General features: G+C 43.0%; 1 protein-coding gene across 1 annotated transcript; it reads left to right on the forward strand.

Annotated features, from left to right (window-relative positions):
• The first annotated feature begins 14,711 nt into the window (after positions 1–14,711).
• LOC123577920 (olfactory receptor 5-like) lies at positions 14,712–16,460 on the forward strand. The gene has a single exon (XM_045440362.1). It carries the CDS (start codon positions 14,939–14,941, stop codon positions 16,061–16,063), a length of 1,125 nt encoding a protein of 374 aa, XP_045296318.1. The 5' UTR covers positions 14,712–14,938; the 3' UTR covers positions 16,064–16,460.
• Positions 16,461–21,027: the final 4,567 nt, after the last annotated feature.

Here is a 21,027-nt window from a genome sequence, read left to right on the forward strand (position 1 = left end):
TCACCATCGCCACCATCATCATCATCATCACCACCATTATCACCATCACGAACACCATCCTCATCACCATCACCACCATCATCACCATCGCTACCATCATGATCGCCACCACCATCATCATCACCACCGCCATCATCATCATCACCATCACCATCATCATCATCATCATCATCACCACCATCATAATCACCACCATCACCATCAGGATCACCACCATCATCATCACCATCACCACCGTTATCACCATCACCACCAACATCATCATCACCGTCGCCACCACCATCATCACCGTCGCCACCACCATCATCACCACCACCATCATCATCACCACCACCATCATCATCATCGCCACCATCATCATCATCGCCACCATCATCATCATCGCCACCATCAGGATCACCGCCATCATCATCACCATCACCACCATCATCACCACCACCACCATCATCACCATCGTCATTGCCACCAACATCATCACCGTCACCATCATCATCACCACCACCATCATCATCACCATCACTATCATCATCACCAGCATCAGGATCACCACCATCACCATCAGGGTCACCACCATCATTATCACGATCACCACCATCATCATCAGCATCACCATCATCATCATCACGATCACCTCCATCACCAGCATCATCATCACCACCACCATCATCATCACCACCACCACCATCATCATCATCACCACCATCGTCATCGCCACCACCATCGTCATCATCACCACCATTATCATCACCATCAGCACCACCATCATCATTGCCACCACCATCATCATCACCACCATCACCATCAGGATCACCACCATCGTCATCACCACCACCACCATCATCACCATCACCACCACCAACATCACCACCACCATGATCTCAACCATGACCATCAGGATCACCTCCATCATCATTACCACCACCTCCATCATCACCATCACCACCATCATCATCACCACCACCACCACCATCATCATCACCACCACCGTCATCATCACCATCACCATCATCATCACCACCACCACCATCCTCATCACCATCACCACCATCATCATCATCATGATCACCTCCATCATCACCACCATCATCACCAAAACCATCATCATCACCACCATCATCAGCATCACCATCATCATCATCACCACCATCATCATCACCATCACCACCATCATCATCATCATGATCACCTCCATCATCACCACCATCATCATCACCACCACCATCATCATCACCACCATCATGATCACCATCACCGTCAGGATCACCTCCATCATCATCACCACCACCACCATCATCATTGCCACCACCACCGTCATTACCACCACCATCACCATCACCATCACCACCACCATCATCTTCACCCTCACCATCATCATCATCACCAAAACCATCATCATCACCACCATCATCAGCATCACCATCATCATCATCACCACCATCATCATCACCATCGCCACCATCATCATCACCATCACCACCATCATCCTCATCACCATCACCACCATCATCATCACCACCATCATCATCACCATCATGATCACCTCCATCATCACCACCATCATCATCACCACCACCATCATCATCACCACCATCACCATCAGGATCACCTCCATCATCATCACCACCACCACCATCATCATCGCCACCACCATTGTCATTACCACCACCATCACCATCACCATCACCATCACCACCACCATCATCATCTTCACCCTCACCATCATCATCATCACCATCATCATCATCATCACCACCACCACCACCATCAGGATCACCACCATCATCATCACCACCACCACCATCATCACCACCATCATGATCACCATTACCATCAGGATCACCTCCATCATCATCACCACCACCACCATCATCATCGCCACCATCATTGTCATTACCACCACCATCACCATCACCATCATCATCTTCACCCTCACCATCATCATCACCATCATCATCATCATCACCACCACCACCATCAGGATCACCACCATCATCATCACCACCACCACCATCATCATCACCACCGTGACCGTCATCACCACCACCATCACCATCATCACCACCACCACCACCACCACCATCACCATCGTCATTGCCACCAACATCATCACCATCACCATCATCATCACCACCGCCATTATCTTCATCACCATCACCATCATCATCATCACCACCATCATAATCACCACCATCACCATCAGGATCACCACCATCATCATCACCATCACTACCATTATCACCATCACCACCATCATCCTCATCACCATCACCACCATCATCACCACCACCATCATCACCATCACCACCATCATCATCATGATCACTTCCATCATCACCACCCTCATCATCACCACCACCATCATCATCACCACTGCCAGCATCATCATCACCATCACCATCATCATCATCACCACCATCACCATCAGGATCATCACCATCATCATCACCACCACCACCATCATTACCGCCACCACCATCATCATCATCACCATCACCATCAGGATCACCTCCATCATCATCACCTCCACCACCATCATCACCACCATCATCATCACCACCACCACCTTCATTATCGCCACCACCACCATCATCACCATCACCACCATCATCATCATGATCACTTCCATCATCACCACCATCATCATCACCACCACCATCATCATCACCACTGCCAGCATCATCACCACCATCACCATCAGGATCATTACCATCATCATCACCACCACCACCATCATCACCGCCACCACCATCATCATCATCACCATCACCATCAGGATCACCTCCATCATCATCACCTCCACCACCATCATCACCACCATCATCATCACCACCACCACCTTCATTATCGCCACCACCACCATCATCACCACCGCCATCATCATCAACATCACCATCATCATCACCACCATCATGATCAACACCACCATCATCACCATCACCACCATCATCATCACCACCACCATCACCATCACCACCACCATCATTATCATCACCATCATCATCACCATCACCACCATCATCATCACCACCATCACCATCACCACCATCACCATCACCATCACCACCACCATCATCATCACCCTCACCATCATCATCATCACTATCACCACCACCATCATTGCCACCACCACCATCATCACCACAACCATCATCATCATCACCATCATCATCACCACCACCATCATCATCATCACCACCATCGTCATCGCTACCACCACCGTCCTCACCATCACCACCACCATCCTCATCACCATCACCACCATCATCATCATGATCACCTCCGTCATCACCACCATCATCACCACCACCATTATCATCCCATCGAGCCATCATCACCATCACCACCACCACCATCACGATCACCACCATCATTATCACCATCACCACCATTATCATCAGCATCACCATCATCATCATCACCACCACCATCATCATCACGATCACCACCACCATCATCATCACCACCACCACCACCACCATCACCATCGTCATTGCCACCAACATCATCACTATCACCATCATCATCACCACCACCATCATCTTCACCACCATCACCATCATCATCATCACCACCACCCTCATCATCACCATTGCCATCACCACCACCATCATACCACCACCACCATCATAACCATCACCACCTTCATCATCACCACCATCACCATCGATCACCGCCATCATAATCACCATCCACCACCATCATCACCATCACCACCATCATCATCGTCATCACCATCACCATAATCATCATCACCACCATCATCATCACCATCATCATCACCATCGCCACCATCATCATCATCATCACGTTCACCTCCATCATCACCACCATCATCACCAGCACCATCATCATCACCATCACCACCATCATCATCACCATCACCATCATCATCACCATCACCACCATCATCATCATCACCATCACCACCATCATCATCATCATCATCACCACCACCATCATCATCATCACCATCACCATCACCACCACCATCATCATCATCTCACCATCACCATCATCACCACCATCACCATCACCACCATCATCATCACCACCACCTTCATTATCACCACCACCACCATCATCATCATCACCACCATCATGATCACCACCATCACCATCATGATCTCCATCACCATCATCATCACCAGCACCACCATCATCACTGCCACTGCCATCATCATCGCCACCACCATCATCATCACCACCATCATCATCACCATCGCCACCATCATCATCGCCACCAATACTATCATCATTGCCAACACTATCATCACCAACACCATCATCATCATCTTTCTCATCACCACCATCACCATCATCATCACCATCACCATCACCACCACCATCATCATACCATCACCACCATCATCGCCACCATCATCATCACCATCACCACCATCATCATCATCATCACCACCGTCATCACCACCATCATCACCACCATCCCCATGATGATCACCACCAGCATCATCATGAGCATTACCATTATTATCACCATCACCAGCATCATCATCTCTACCACCACCATCTTCATCTCCACCAACATCATCATCGCGACCACCATCATCATCACCATCACCACCGCCACCACCACCATCATCACCACCACCATCATCATCATCATCATCATCATCACTATCCCCACCATCATCCCCACCATCATGATCACCACCACCACCGTAATCACTACCACCATCACCATCACCACCACTATCGTCACTTTCATCATCACCACCACTGTCACCATCACCATCATCATCACAATCACCATCACCACCACTATTATGATCATCATCATCATCAATCACCATGACCACCACCACCACCATCATCATCATCACCACCATCATCATCACCACCACCATCATCACCACCATCATCATCATCATCATCATCATCATCATCACCATCATCGTCATCTCCATATCTTCTCTAGCATTTGTTATCTCTTCTTTTTCCCCCTTTTTGGATGATAACCAACATAGCATGTGTGAGATGGTATCTCACTATGGGTTTGATTTGCATCAGGGAAGGCAAGTTTTTGTTTTAACCTGTCTAATTGCTTGCCCACCAACATGGCTGCATCAGTTTGTGCTCTCACCAGAGGAGTAGAAGAGGACCCATTTGTTCACACCCTGGCCCACATCAAGCACCCTTGCCATGGAACTGGAATTTTGCACCGTGGAGAGGTATACTCCTCTTCAGCTGGAGAGAGGGGGTGGATAGAATGGAAGGGCTGTGTCCGCACTGCCCCCAGATTGGCACAGAGGGTAGATAATGAGCCCTGATTCTGAGGTCTTCGGGGAGAATGACAGCTTCAAGTTCCCTGGCCAGAAGCTTTATCTTGTTGAAGCTTCCTTCAGCCAAGCTTCTCAGCTGTGGATGCACTGGTTTCTGAGAGTCTTCTTTGGGAGCAAAGCATCTTTTGGTTATTCAGGAAAAAAAGGGTGATTCTTCGAGGATCTGACTGGAGGCAGGAGGTGTGGAAGCCCCCGCTTTGACTTCTGAGTTGGTGAAGGTCTTTGGGCTTCTATTTCCTGCTTCATCCATCATCTGAAGATAACCCTACAAACCAGGATGATAGAATGAGCATGGGGTGGGGCAAGGGGACCACTGGGTCACCTAGGCAGACTGATCCTCTCTGAGCATCACCTTTTCTGGTCCAAAAATGAAGAGCATTGGCTGACCTTCCAGGAAACTTTACATCCCATAGCTGTAAAATAACTCCTCCCTCCCTTCCTCTTTCCCTCCCTTCCTTTCCTCCATCCCTCCTTCCCTGCTTCCTTCTTCACTCCTCTGTTCCTCCTCATGCCCTCAATCCTTCTTCACCATAACTCGTTTAAAAAGAGAAAACAAGCACAGCACTCCCATACAAAGATGTCCATTGTGGCACTCTCTCAAGTTCTAAAAAATCAAATACCACTTGATCACATAGTAATGACAATAATCAAGTGCTTACTAGGTGCCAGGGCCTGTGATAAGATATTTAATGCATCAGCTTCATTCATTCACACCACAAGCCTGTGAGGCAAGTACTTTTACTTACTTCATTTGGCTGACAAAGAATACTTCCTCATGTCGCTTAGGTAACTCAGAATTGTATAACATTATTTGCCAACACTATATGACAAGACATTGCACACTTATTAAAATCGTGATTATGAACATTTTAATGAATATGGAAAAATACTCCGTGGATGAAACACACTAAAATGCAAAATGTAATTAAAAACCAATTTTTTTTTTTCCAAAATGAAACTATGTCTGTGTATGTGATGCATCAAACATCCATGGGGATGATCTACGTAGAATCACATATTCATAAACCTACTTTTTTTCTGATTCCAAAGTGTTAAATGAAGTTATAGTAGGAGTCAAATCATAGAAAGCATTTCATGTACATGACAAAAAATCTGAAGGATATAAGGCCAAACTATAAATCCTGGTTATCATGTTGAAGTGGGCATTGGTTTCTGGAGGATGTTCTTTGTTTTGAACATACTTATGTTATTTCAAATATATTTAGTTTTTTTATATTATTGGGATAAAATACACATAACATAAATTTTATCATTTTAACCATTTTAAGTGTGCAGTTCAGTAGTGTAAAGTATATTCACATTGTTGTGCAACCAGCTTCCAGAACTTTTTTGTCTTGAAAATTAAAACTCTGTACCCAATAAACACCTCCCCCTCCCCCTCCCCCAGCCCCTGGTCCCCACCATCTACTTTCTGCCTCCATGAATCTGACTCCTCTAGATACCTCATATAAGTGGATCAAATGTTTTTATAGCAAGTTTATTTGTGGAGGGCTTTCATTCCTTCTTCAATGTCTAAGAAGCAAATTTTTAGAAGCAAAATACATGTCCATGGACAAAAGTTTAAAAAATGTTATGAGGATATATGATGAAAAATGTCTCTTGCCTCTCTGCCCCCTCTGAAACTCTCGAGAGGCAGAATCTTGTCTGTCTTTCCAGAAACATTCATTGCATATGCATATGCATACATATATACAAAAATATATAACCTCTCCTGCCATTCATAGAAACAATAGCATTGTTTCTCCACAGTTCGTACACCTTGCTTCTCATGTATTAATACCATTTTTGCCCATGTGGCTGCAGGAAGAGCTGTAGAGTTTTTCACTGTAAGAATACAACATAATGCCTGAATAGCCAAAGCAATCTTGAAAAAGAAAACCAAAGCAGGAGGCATCACAATCCCGGACTTCAAGCTATACCACAAAGCTGTCATCATCAAGACAGTATGGTACTGGCACAAAAACAGACATTCAGATCAATGCAACAGAATAGAGAACCCAGAAATGGACCCACAAACAAATGGCCAACTCATCTTTGACAAAGCAGGAAAGAATATCCAATGGAATAAAGACAGTCTCTTCAGCAAGTGGTGCTGGGAAAACTGGACAGCGACATGCAGAAAAATGAACCTGGACCACTTTCTTACACCATATACAAAAATAACCTCAAAATGGATGAAAGACCTAAATGGAACACAGGAAGCCATCAAAATCCTCGAGGAGAAAGCAGGCAAAAACCTCTTTGATCTTAGCCACAGCAACTCCTTACTCAATACATCTCCAGAGGCAAGGGAAACAAAAGCAAAAATGAAGTACTAGGACCTCATCAAAATAAAAAGCTTCTGCACAGCGAAGGAAACAATCAGCAAAACTAAAAGGCAACTGACGGAATGGGAGAAGATTATTTGCTAACGACATATCAGATAAATGACATATAGATTTAGTATCCAAAACCTATAGAGAACTTATCAAACTCAACACCCAAAAACAAATAATACAGTGAAGAAATGGGCAAAAAACATAAATAGACACTTCTCCAAAGAAGACATCCTGATGGCCAACTGACGCATGAAAAAATGCTTGACTTCACTCATCATCAGGGAAATACAAATCAAAACCACAAAGAGATACCACCTCACGCCTGTCAGAATGGGTAACATTAACAACTCAGGCAGCAACGGATGTTGGCGAGGATGCGGAGAAAGAGGATATCTTGTGCACTGCTGGTGGGAATGCAAACTGGTGCAGCCACTCTGGAAAACAGTATGGACATTCCTGAAAAAACTAAAAATAGAACTACCCTACAACCCAGTAATTGCTCTACTAGGTATTTATCCAAGGGATACAGGTGTGCTGTTTCGAAGGGACACATACACCCCAATGTTTATAGCAGCACTATCAACAATAGCCAAATAATGAAAAGAGCCCAAATGTCCATCGATGGATGAATGGATAAAGATGTGGTATAGGGGCGCCTGGGTGGCGCAGTCGGTTGAGCGTCCGACTTCAGCCAGGTCACAATCTCGCGGTCCGTGAGTTCGAGCCCCGCGTCGGGCTCTGGGCTGATGGCTCAGAGCCTGGAGCCTGTTTCCGATTCTGTGTCTCCCTCTCTCTCTGCCCCTCCCCTGTTCATGCTCTGTCTCTCTCTGTCCCAAAAATAAATAAACGTTGAAAGAAGATGTGGTATATATATACAATGGAGTATTACTTGACAATAAAAAAGAATGAAATCTTGCCATTTGCAACTGCATGGATGAATTGGAGGATATTATGCTAAGTGAAATTAGTCAGAGAAAGACAAATATCATATGACTTCACTCATATGAGGACTTTAAGAGACAAAACAGATGAACATAAGGGAAGGGAAACAAAAATAATATAAAAACAGGGAGGGGGACAAAACACAAGAGACTCATAAATATGGAGAACAAACTGAGGGTTACTGGAGGGGTTGTGGGAGGGGGGGACGGGCTAAATGGGTAAGGGGCACTAAGGAATCTACTCCTGAAATCATTGTTGCACTATATGCTAACTAATTTGGATGTAAATTATAAAAAAGATTTTTTTAATGTTGCTCTCTCAAAAAAATAATAAAATAAAATAAAATGTACCGGCGCCTGGGTGGCTCGGTCAGTTAAGCGTCTGACTTCGGCTCAGGTCATGATCTTGCGGTCCGTGAGTTCGAGCCCCATGTCGGGCTCTGTGCTGACTGCTCAGAGCCTGGAGCCTGTTTCCGATTCTGTGTCTCCCTCTCTCTCTCTGCCCCTCCCCTGTTCATGCTCTGTCTCTCTCTGTCTCAAAAATAAATAAACGTTAAAAAAAATAAAAAATAAAATGTAAAAAAAAAAAAAAGAATACAACATAATGCAGGACGCCTGGGTGGCATAGTAGGTTAAGCCTCTGACTCTTGACCTAAGCTCAGGTCATGATCTCACAGTGTGTGGGTTCAAGCCTCACATCGGGCTCTGTGCTGATGGTACAGGGCCTGCTTGGGATTATGTCTCTCCTTCTCTTTGGCCCTCCCCGGCATGCTTTCTCTCTTACAAAATAAATAAACTTAAAAAACTTTTTAATAGAAAAAAAAATACAACATAATGCATTTCCCCAGTCCTGTCAGTGGACCAAGGTTCTCTCCTATCTTCTATCCTTGGAGATAATGCTCAGCTCTCACTAACCCCATACACAGACCTTTGAGTGCACATGCACATCTATCAGTAGGATAAACTCCTAAGTGTGAATGTGGGCAGATATAGCCACTGTGTCCTCCGAAAAATTGGTTCCAGTTTATAGTCCTGCCAACCATGTATACGAATACTGCTGGGGAGATCTTTGTAATAATTATTTTTTTTATTTTCAAATATTTATTTTTTGAGAGGGGGAGGGACAGAGAGAGATGGAGACACAGAATCTGAAGCAGCTGATAGCACAGAGCCTGCCACTAGGCTCGAACTCACAAACCATGAGATCACAACCTGAGCTGAAGTTGGACGCTCAACTGACTGAGCCACCCAGGCGCCCCAAGGAATCATTGTTAAATTCTGAGGATGGAGAGGCTGTTGTGAAAGGTGATAAGCTCCCCCTCATGTGAGATATACAAGCAAGTGCTTAATAACTACTTGGTGGGGATGTGTTTTGGTCATGGCTCCAGAATCACAGAAAGGAAGTGGGTGAGGTCACTTGAAGAAACTAAAGATTCCATAATTAGTGACCCCATCCATACTCTGAGAAGTGTAGTTCACAGCCCATCAAATGCTTACTGAGTTATCAGCCTCAACACCTTTGTGCATGAAAGGCTCCATGCCTCTCACTGACTTCCCAGTGTTGAGAGAAATGGCAGGATACAGGTCTGACATGTGCCCAGATATCCCCAGAAACTAACACTTGCTCTGACAACATGGTGGGTTAGGTCTTCTTAGCTCCAATTTGCTGGTGTGGAAACAGGCTCAGTGAGGAGACAAAATCGTCCCAAAGCCACACAGCTAGGAAAGGGCATCTGGGATTATTTTTTTTTTATGTTTATTCATTTTTGAGAGAGAGAGAGAGAGAGAGAGGAGGAGGGGCAGAGAGAGAGACAGACACAGAATACGAAGCAGGCTCCAGGCTCTGAGCTGTCAGCACATTTTGCTCATTATTGCCTCCCTCCATGTACACTGGTACTACTCCCACTTTTCAGCTATTGTGAATAATACTGTTATGAATACGGACATGCAGATATCCATTCCTGCCCCTACTTTCAATGGCCAGCATTTTCTTAGCCTCCAATTTCTACTGGAAAGTCCACTTCCGTGGTTCTCAGATGCATTATCTCCTCTCAGAACAAGTACAAGTTATGAACATGTGTTTCCATAACCAAACTTATCAACCAAAGGCAGGAACAGTTTACCACTCATCTTTTTTTTTAAGTTTATTTATTTATTTTGAGAGGGAGGAGGGAGAGAGAAAGAGAGAGAGAGAGAATGAATATGAGCAAGGGAGGGACAGGGAGAGAGGAAGAGAATCCCACGCAGTTTCCATGCTCAGTGTGGAGCCTGACGTGGGGCTCAATCTCACGACCGTGGGATCATGACCTGAGCTGATATCGAGAGTCAGACACAGCCACCTGAGCCACCCAGGTGCCCCTACCACTCATCTTCATGCCCCAGGATCCAAACACAAGACCAGGTATTTGGGAATAAATCAGCCAATGTACGATGGCCTGAACTGAGAGTGGATCTGAGGTTTCTCCTCCCCTTAAGCGAGTATCAGTAAAAGTGTTTTTCACACCAACTCTTCTCCAAATCTTCAGAGACTGGGGGAGGTCTCTGAGGTCCAGAGCTCCAGTTTAAGCTGGCCTTCCTGCCTCCTTCTCACTGTGAGGATAGTCATCTCAGCAACGAAAGGCATCCAGAACCACGAAGAGAAACAAGGGTGGGAGGAGTGGATGCTATTCAGGTCCAGGAGCAACTTCTTCCAACATGGACTAAATGGTGACTCTATTCCTTGGCATTTCCTCCTCCAGGTAAGAGGAGCTGAACTCACCTGAGCATCTCAACCTCTTCTAAGAGCAGCATCAGCAAGAACGGATCTGTAGTTGAGGAGACCATCACATGAGGAGACCAAATATTATTCTTAGGGGAATGAGGACAAGGAACGACAGAAAGGTTTTCTTTCTTTTTTTGTGATTTTTTTTTTTATTTTTGAGAGACAGAGAGACAGATCGAAAGCGGGGGAGGAGCAGAAAAAGAGGGAGACACAGAATCCGAAGCAGTCACCAGGCTCTGAGCTGTCAGCATAGAGCCCGAAGCAGGGCTTGAACCCACAAACGGTGAGGTCATGACCTGAGCTGAAGTTGGATACTCAATCAACTGAGCCACCCAGGCACCCCGAAAGAAGGTTTTCTTTTATACGAATTTATTTATAGAGTATCCATGGCATACCAGCTATCGACTCTGAATGCTTTAGAAATATTAAGTGTTGTAATTCTCAGTTAATAACCTTAGTAGTTATCCACATACTGTATATTAATTTACAAGGCAGAATTAAGTGGATTGAGTGACTTTCCCAGAGTTCCACTGCTTGAAAGTTCTCTAACACTTTGAGGCTAAAACTCAGGTTTATTCATGCCCAAATAGCCATCACTATTGATCCATTGCTTCTTACACAAAGTCCTTACTTAATAGGTAATTACTGTTCAAGATTTTACCAGCCAAGGGTCTGTCTTCTCATGAGGGAAATTCTGAGTTTCATTTAGAACTACTGGATTCAAACCCACTTCTGTATAACTCTGAGCCCAAGTTTTAACACAACGCTACGTTGCCCCTCTTCCCACAGAGGAGAATTTATATAGTTCATGGGAGAGATGATTATCTATATTTTTAAAAAAAAAATTTTTTTTTCAACGTTTATTCATTTTTGAGACAGAGAGAGACAGAGCATGAACGGGGGAGGGGCAGAGAGAGAGGGAGACACAGAATCGGAAACAGGCTCCAGGCTCTGAGCCATCAGCCCAGAGCCTGACGCCGGGCTCGAACTCACAGACCGCGAGATCGTGACCTGGCTGAAGTCGGACGCTTAACCGACTGCGCCACCCAAGCGCCCCTATATTTTTTATTAACATACAGCTGAGGTTAAGTAGAATGCTCAAGGCAAAAGATAGAGAAAGTTCCCTGACACAGATTCCTCTGAGGACCAGGAACGAGTTCTTACTGACCGTCCTATCTGCTTCCAACCTAGCACAGCTCTTAGCAAATAATTCATGGATTACAAATATTTTTGAGATAAAATAATCTCTGAATGTCTAGTTTTGGGATTCAGGATACGAATATGACCCTCTGGGGGTGCACTCACTAGTTTTGCTGCAGATTATCCAGGGATCTCTTGGCTCATCTGAAGCCCTATGTTAGGAAAGTCAACGCCACGGGAGAGGATTTGTGGACGAGATGCCTGTTGAGGGGATACGGATGACAGGATAATGAAGATCAGAGGCAGAACCAAAAAGAGGGGGAGTGAAGAATCTCATTGAAGGGGAAGGACTGGGGAGGAGGGGAAATGAAAGGTGATTGTGTTTATTGGGGTGAAACTTCTGGTTGATGGCCGTGAAACAGGTCGGTGGAGTCACATCCCTGAGCCTTGGTGCCCAATCTGTGTATGTGCAGTAATGTACAAAACATCTGTGTGTCCTGAGGGTTAGATTAGCTCATATCTTCCTTTGTACAGAGCCTTAAGATCTACAACTCTGACCTCTTCGAAAATTTTGGTGCTCTGCAACCAGAAGAAAATGATAGCAACAAATTCTTTCATGCCGGATGCTCTTCCAGATTCCTGGTAATATAACTCGAGAGATTGTGTCTCAGGACACCTTCATCCCTAACATTCATGTGCAGAGTAGGTATCTTTCTTAGGAAAATTCGGCAGATATTGCCTTCTATCACTAGTTTATCCTCAATTATTTTAGCTTAAGTAGCCTTGAGCTCCTATCTTGGGCCCCCCTCTTACCTGAAACTGCTTTTTTAAATTGGTTTGTTTGTTCATTGACTCTCTTTCTCATAAGAAGTCAGTTCATAGGGTGCTGACTGGGTGGTTCAGTTGGTTCAGCATTTGACTCTTGGTTTCGGCTCAGGTCATGATCTCACGGTTTGTAGGATCAAGCCCTTCATGGGGCTCTGTGCTAAGCATGGAGCCTGCTTGGGATTCTCTCTCTCCCTCTCTCTCTGCCCCTCCCCTGCTCTTTCACTCTCTCAAAATAAATAAATAAAAATTAAAAAAAAAAGAAGTCAGCTCACCACAGACATGGACTGTGTCTTCCTCATCCATGTATTCCCAACACCTACTATGGAATGGAAAGCCTAATGAATGTTATTGAATGAATCCCATGAATGATAGCCTCTAGTCAGAAAGATTCTCTGGTTGGGTCACTTGTCAGCTCTTTACTCCCCATGTCCTGAGTGTAGACTTTTCAGGCTTGATTGTGACAATGGAATGAAAAGGTGTTGGCACAGCATAGACGTCTGGCCCAGCTATGTTTTCTTCTTTGTGCTGTTGTGTCCTGGCTCTGTGGCTTTGGGCAAGTGAATTTATCTGTTTGGGCTCCATACTGTTTCATGGCACAAAACCAACAAATATAAGTAGGCTTTATGGCAAGTTACTGAGGCATACTAGGGGCTCAATGAGTTATGGAAGTTTTAATTATGAGATTGTGTGTTCCAGTTTACATTATTTTTTTTTTTTCTGTGAGCCTCAGCTTCCAGAAACTTATCAGTGGGGAAATAATGCCTATGTGTGTTTGTGATCACACACACTGATACAATAAATGGTATTTCCAACCTTCTCATGAATGGCATGTCCATTGAACATCATCACTGGTGACCTACAACCTAATGCAATTCCCAAAATTAATTTCCATTAAGAAGAGGAAACGTTTTCTTAAAAAATTTTTTAAATGTTTATTCATTTTTGAGATACATAGAGAAACAGAGTGTGAGCAGGGGAGGGCAGAGACAGAGGGAGACACAGAATCTAAAGCAGGCTCCAGCTCTGAGCTGTCAGCACAGAGCCTGATGTGGAGCTCGAATCCATGAACTGCTACGTCATGACCTGAGCCAAAGTCAGACACTTAACCCATTGAGCCACCCAGGCACCCCAAGAAGAGAAACATTTTCAAACAAAAGAGATGACAGTCTTGCTCTACTCCAGACTTATAAAATACTCCAAAATTTTTACACAGATTGGAGACCCTGGGTGGCTCAGTTCGTTAAGCACCCGACTCTTGATTTCGACTCAGGTCATGGTCATGTGGTTCATTAGCTCAAGCCCCGAGTCAGGCTCTGTGCTGACAGAGTGGAGCCTGCTCAGGATTCTCTGTCTCTCTCTCTCAAAATAAATAAATAAACATTTAAAACTAAATAAATAAATTTTTTATGCAGACTATACAAAGAAAGAAAAAATATGACCCAGAACAAGCACTTTTTTGGGAACTGAAATAAGAACAATTCTAATTTCTTATTTGGTATAGCAATTGCCATCAATTGATTTATATATTATAACAACCTTGTGGGAGGCCAATGTTTTTCTCCCAATTTTCAAGTGATCCAATTGTATAAGGACACAGACTTAGTAAGACAGATTAAAGACAGTGATCTCATGCTCAGAGTTTCGTTCACAAACCTCTATTTGGCATTTCTGTATAACAGTCAATTTCCAACAGAATTTGGGCTAGCCAAGTGCCTAGTGTCTCCATGTACTGTGACCATATTCCCAATGTTTTTTTTTGCTACTGTGTCTCTGAAGAAACCAGAATGTCAACAAACTTTATTTGTCCCTCCACAGATGGAGAGGTCCCTGGAATTGGTCAACATGACAAGAGTCCAGGAGTTTGTCTTGTTGGGTTTGTCCACAAGGCCAGACATAAGGGATGTCCTGTTTGCCATCTTCCTGGCCCTCTACCTGCTGATCCTCCTGGAGAACATGCTCATCATCTACCTCATCTGCAGTCACATCGAGCTCCACAAGCCCATGTATTTCTTCCTGGGCAACCTGAGCTGCCTGGAGATGTGCTACGTGTCCGTGACCATGCTCAGTCTGCTCGTGGGTTTGTGGACTGGACCTCACCATATCTCCTTCACAGGCTGCATGACACAGCTTTTCTTCTTCATAGTCCTCATCTGCACGGAGTGCACCCTCTTGGCCTCCATGGCCTATGACCGCTACGTGGCCATCTGCCGCCCACTCCACTACCCACTGCTCATGAGGCCCCAGGTCTGCCTGGGCTTAGCCTTGTCCTCATGGCTTGGGGGGATGCTGGTCTCGGTGGCCAAGACGACATGCATTGCCAGCCTTTCCTACTGTGGCCCCAATGTCCTCAACCAATTTTTCTGTGATGTCTCCCCTCTGCTCAACCTATCCTGCACCCACGTGGCCCTGACAGAGCTGGTGGACTTCATCTCTGCCATTGTCATCTTCTGTGGAACACTGTTGGTAGCATTGGCTTCCTACTCGGCCATCGTGGTGGCTGTGCTCCGCATGCCATCAGCTGCTGCCCAGCGCAAGGCCTTTTCCACCTGTGCCTCCCACCTGATTGTGGTGGGCATCTTCTACTCAGCAGCCCTCTTCATTTATTGTCGTCCCAGCCGTATCAAATCCATGGACCTCAACAAGGTGCTATCTGTCATCTACACGGTGGTCACGCCCATGTGCAACCCCATCATCTACTGCCTGCGGAACAAGGAGGTCCATGTAGTGCTTCGGAAAACTCTCCATTGGCCTTGATTATGGTTTTGGATTGGACCTCTCATCCCCTGATTGAAAATCTTTCATGGCCAGGAAATACCAAACATAGTACTGAAAGGCAAAACAAACAAACAAAAAAACCTAGAGAAATGTGGTTCCCAATTAGTAAACAATGAGTTCATTTCAATTAATAACAAAATCTGAATCACCCATGAGAAGAGTGAGCAATGTCCATGAGAAAGCAAAGTCATCAAAGATAAGTGACTGATAACTCACATGGCAAGATGGTCAACTTTATTAGTAAGCCAAGAAATGCAGATTTGGCAATCCCATCATTTTATTCCTAGGATGACAAATATTTACCAAATGTTTTCTATGTTCCCACAAGTAAAGATAGACCATATGTGTGTGTGTGTGTGTGTGTGTGTGTGTGTGTGTGTGTATAGAGAGAGAGATTATAGATAGATAGATAGATAGATAGATAGATAGATAGATATTCATAGCATCTTTATAATGAAAAAATCAGAAGCAATCTAATATCCATCTAAAATTGATGGATTAAATACATTATATTCATTCTGAGATAAACGTTGGGGTACATAAAAAGAAACAGATTTATATGTTTGACATGATGATACGATCAAGATATATGTGCTAAATAAAAAATTAGGGCAGAACTTTTATCTCAATCCCTTCCCCATCTCTTTGCTACTAGCTATTACCTATCTATATTATTTTTTTCTTAAAAATGTTTATTTATATTTTAGTCAACATACAGTGCAATATTGGTGTCAAGAGTAGGCTTCAGTGATTCATCACTTATATACAACACCCAGTGCTCATCACGTGTCCTCCTTAATGCCCATCACCCATCTAGCCCATCCCCCACCCACCTTCCTCCATCAACCCTCAGTTTGTTCTCTTTTGTTAAGAGTCTATTATGGTTTGTTTCCCTCTCTCCCCCCCCCCCCCATATGTTCCATTTGTTTTGTTTTCTAAATTCCACATATGAGTGGAATGATATGGTATTTGCCTTTCTCTGCCTGCGTATATTCTTAATAGTGTCTTATAATAAACAGAAGATTTTGATTTTGGTGAAATCTAAATTATCAATATTTAAACTTACAGTTATTGCTTTTTGCATCCTAACAAAATTTGCCTATTTCCTGGCCACAGATATAACCTCTGTTTTCTCCTAGATGGTTTATAGTTTTAGCTACCTCATTTGCGTGTATGAGTGTATTGTTTTCACATATTATCCAGTTTTAACAAAGTGACTGTTGGAAAGACTCTCCCATTAAATTGCATTGGCATTTTTGTGAAAAATCAGATTGAGCATAAATATGTGGCTCTCTTTCTAGACTATTTAATTCTTTATGGATCTATTTGTCGATTGTTTCACAAATATGAGATTGTCTTGATTATTGTAGTGTTATTGTAAGAATTATCACCAAGAATTTTAAATCTTCCCTCTTTGTTCTTTTTCAAGATAGTTTTGGCTCTTCTAGGTTCTTCACATTACCATATAAATTTTAAATTCACCTATTCATTTCTACAAAAAGTGGCTTCTTAGATTATGATTGTGACAACATTCAATCTAGAGATCATTTGGGGCAGAATTGACATTTTTGACAATATCGAGTGTCAAATTATAAATATGGTATACCTTTTCCTTTAGCACTTAAAATTTTTTTGAGTGTAGTTGACACACAATGTTACATTAGTTTCAACCATACAACGTGGTGGTTCAACAAGTTCAAACATTATGCAGTGCTCACCACATGCATAGCTACCATCTGTCACCATACAACCTATTCTTTCTTTTTTAATGTTTATTTGTTTTTGAGAGAGACACAGCATGTGCAGAGGAGGGGAAGAGAGAGAGGGAGACACAGAATCGGAAGCAGGCTCCAGGCTCCTAGCTGTCAGCACAGAGCCCAACGTGGAGTTCGAACTCACAAACGGTGAGATCATGACCTGAGCTGAAGTCAGACGCTTAACCGACTGAGCCACCTAGGTGCCCCACCATACAACCTTATCTAATATCGTTGACCACATTTCGTTATACCTATCATCCCCATGACTTACTTGTTCCATAACTGGAAGTCTGTGCCTCCCTCTCCCCTTCAACCATTTAGCCCATTCCCCACCCTTCTAGCAACGATCAATTTGTTCTTTGTGTTTGCAGGTCTGATTCTGATTTTTGTTTGTTTATTTATTCATTTTTATTTTTTAGATTCCACATAAGGATGAAATCTTATGGTATTTTTCTTTCTCTATTTTCACTTGATATAACCCCTTCCAAGTCCATCCATGTTGTCTTGAAAGACACAATCTCATCTTTTTTTATAGATACATTGTTCTTTTTTTTAACTTAGATATAATTGACATATAACATTGTGTTAATTTCAGCTGTACAACATAATGGTTTGATATTTGTATATATTGTGAAATAATCACCACAATAAGTCTAGTTAATATACATCACCATACATAGTTATAGAAAGGTTTTTTCTTGTGATAAAAAATTTTAAGATCTTAATGAAAAATTTTAAGCATTCTTTTGGGTGAAGGTATGTCTTTCTCTTTCTTTTTTCTTACCCCTCTTTACTGAAAAGGTGGGGAGGGGGAGACAAGGTGGCTGGAACTGGAGTAGCCATTTGGAACAAGAGGTGAATTTGACAATGGAAACTATGCCAAGTGGGCTACAAAATAGAAGGATCTTATTGTGTTTTATTTGAGAGAGATATAAACTTCTCTTTTTTCTAAAAAATGTATATCCAAGTTAGCATAGGGTGCAACAATGATTTCAGGAGTAGATTCCTTAATGCCCCTTACCCATTTAGCTCATCCCGCCTCCCACAACCCCTCCATATTTTGTTCTCCATCCCTTATGTTCATCTGTTTTGTATCTTAAAGTCCTTATATGAGTGAAGTCATATGATATTTGTCTTTCTCTGACTGACTAATTTTGCTTAGTATAATACCCTCTAGTTCCATCCATATAGTTGCAAATGGCAAGATTTCATTCTTTTTGATTGTCAAGTAATACTCCATTGTGTGTGTGTGTGTGTGTGTGTGTGTGTGTGTGTACCACATCTTCTTTATTCGTCTGTCAACGGACATTTTGGCTCTTTCCGTTATTTGGCTATTGTTGATAGTGCTGCTATAAACATTGGGGTGCACGTGTCCCTTCGAAACAGCACACCTGTATCCCGTGGATAAATACCTAGTAGTGCAATTGCTGGGTTGTAGGGTAGTTCTATTTTTAATTTTTTGAGGAACCTCCATACTATTTTCCAGAGTGGCTGCACCAGCTTGCATTTCCACCAGCAGTGCAAAAGAGATCCTCTTTCTCCGCATCCTTGCCAACATCCGTTGTTGCCTGAGTTGTTAATATTAGCCATTCTCACAGTGTGAGGTGGTATCTCCATGTGGTTTTGATTTGTATTTCCCTGATGATGAGCGATGTTGAGCATTTTTTCATGTGTCGGTTGGCCATCTGGATGTCTTCTTTGGAGAAGTGTCTATTCATGTCTTTTGCCCATTTCTTCACTGGATTATTTGTTTTTTGGGTGTTGAGTTTGATATAAGTTCTCTATAGATTTTGGATACTAACCCTTTATCTAATATGTGGTTTGTAAATATCTTCTCACATTCTATCAGTTTCCCTTTAGCTTTGCTGATTGATTCTTTCACTGTGTAGAATCTTTTTATCGTTATGAGGTCCCAATTGTTCATTTTTGCTTTTATTTCCCTTGCCTCTGGAGATATGTTGAGAAAGAAGTTGCTGCAGCTGAGGTCAAAGAGGTTTTTGCCTGCTTTCTCCTCTAGGATTTTGATGGCTTCCTGTCTTACAGTTAGGTCTTTCATCCATTTGAGTTTATTTTTCTGTATGGTGTAAGAAAGTGGTCCAGGTTCATTTTTCTGCATATCGCTGACCAATATTCCCAACCCCATTTGCTGAAGAGACTGTCTTTATTCCATTGGATATTCTTTCCTGATTTGTGAAAGGTGAGTTGGCCATCTGTTTGTGGGTCCATTTCTGGGTTCTCTATTCTGTTGCATTGATCTGAGTGTCTGTTTTTGTGCCAGTACCATACTGTCTTGATGATTACAGCTTTGTAGTATAGCTTGAAGTCCGATTGTGATGCCCCCGCTTTGGTTTTCTTTTTCAAGATTGCTTTGGCTATTTGGGGTCTTTTCTGGTTCCATACAAATTTTAGGATTGTTGGTTCTATCTCTGTGAAGAATGCTGGTGTTATTTTGATAGGGATTGCATTGAATATGTAGATTTCTTTGGGTAATATTGACATTTTAACAATATTTGTTCTTCCTATCCAGAAGCACGAAATATTTTTCCATTATTTTTGTCTCTTCTTCAATTTCTTTCTTAAGCTTTCTATAGTTTTCAGTGTATAGACTTTTCACCTCTTTGGTTAGATTTATTCCTAGGTATTTTATGGGTTTTGGTGCAATTGTAAATGGGATCAATTCTTTGATTTCTCTTTCTGTTGCTTTCATTATTGGTGTATAGGAATGCAGCCGATTTCTGTGCATTGATTTTATATCCTGCAACTTTGCTGAATTCATGAATCGGTTCTAGCAGTTTTTGGTGGAATCTTTTGGCTTTTCCATGTAGAGTATCTGGTCTGCGAAAAATGAAAGTTTGGACTCCACCTGGCCAATGTGGATGCCTTTTATTTCTTTGTATTGTCTGATTGCTGAGGCTAAGACTTCCAATACTATGTTGAATAACAGTGGTGAGAGTGGACATCCCTGTCCTGTTACCGATCTTAGGGGGAAAGCTCTCAGTTTTTCCCCATTGAGGATGATATTAGCAGTGGGTCTTTCCTATATGGCTTTTATGATCTTGAGATATGATCCTTCTATCCCTACTTTCTTGAGGGTTTTTATCAAGAAAGGATGCTGTATTTTGTCAAATGCTTTCTCTGAATCTATTGAGAGGATCATGTGGTTCTTGTCCTTTCTTTTATTGATGT

Source organism: Leopardus geoffroyi, chromosome E2, assembly GCF_018350155.1.
Source record: "Leopardus geoffroyi isolate Oge1 chromosome E2, O.geoffroyi_Oge1_pat1.0, whole genome shotgun sequence".
Lineage (NCBI taxonomy): Eukaryota > Metazoa > Chordata > Mammalia > Carnivora > Felidae > Leopardus > Leopardus geoffroyi.

What these genes read in the sequence shown, in the direction of transcription:
- LOC123577920 (XM_045440362.1), top strand. Translation starts at nt 14,939, where the DNA reads ATGCTCAGAGTTTCGTTCACAAACCTCTATTTGGCATTTCTGTATAAC.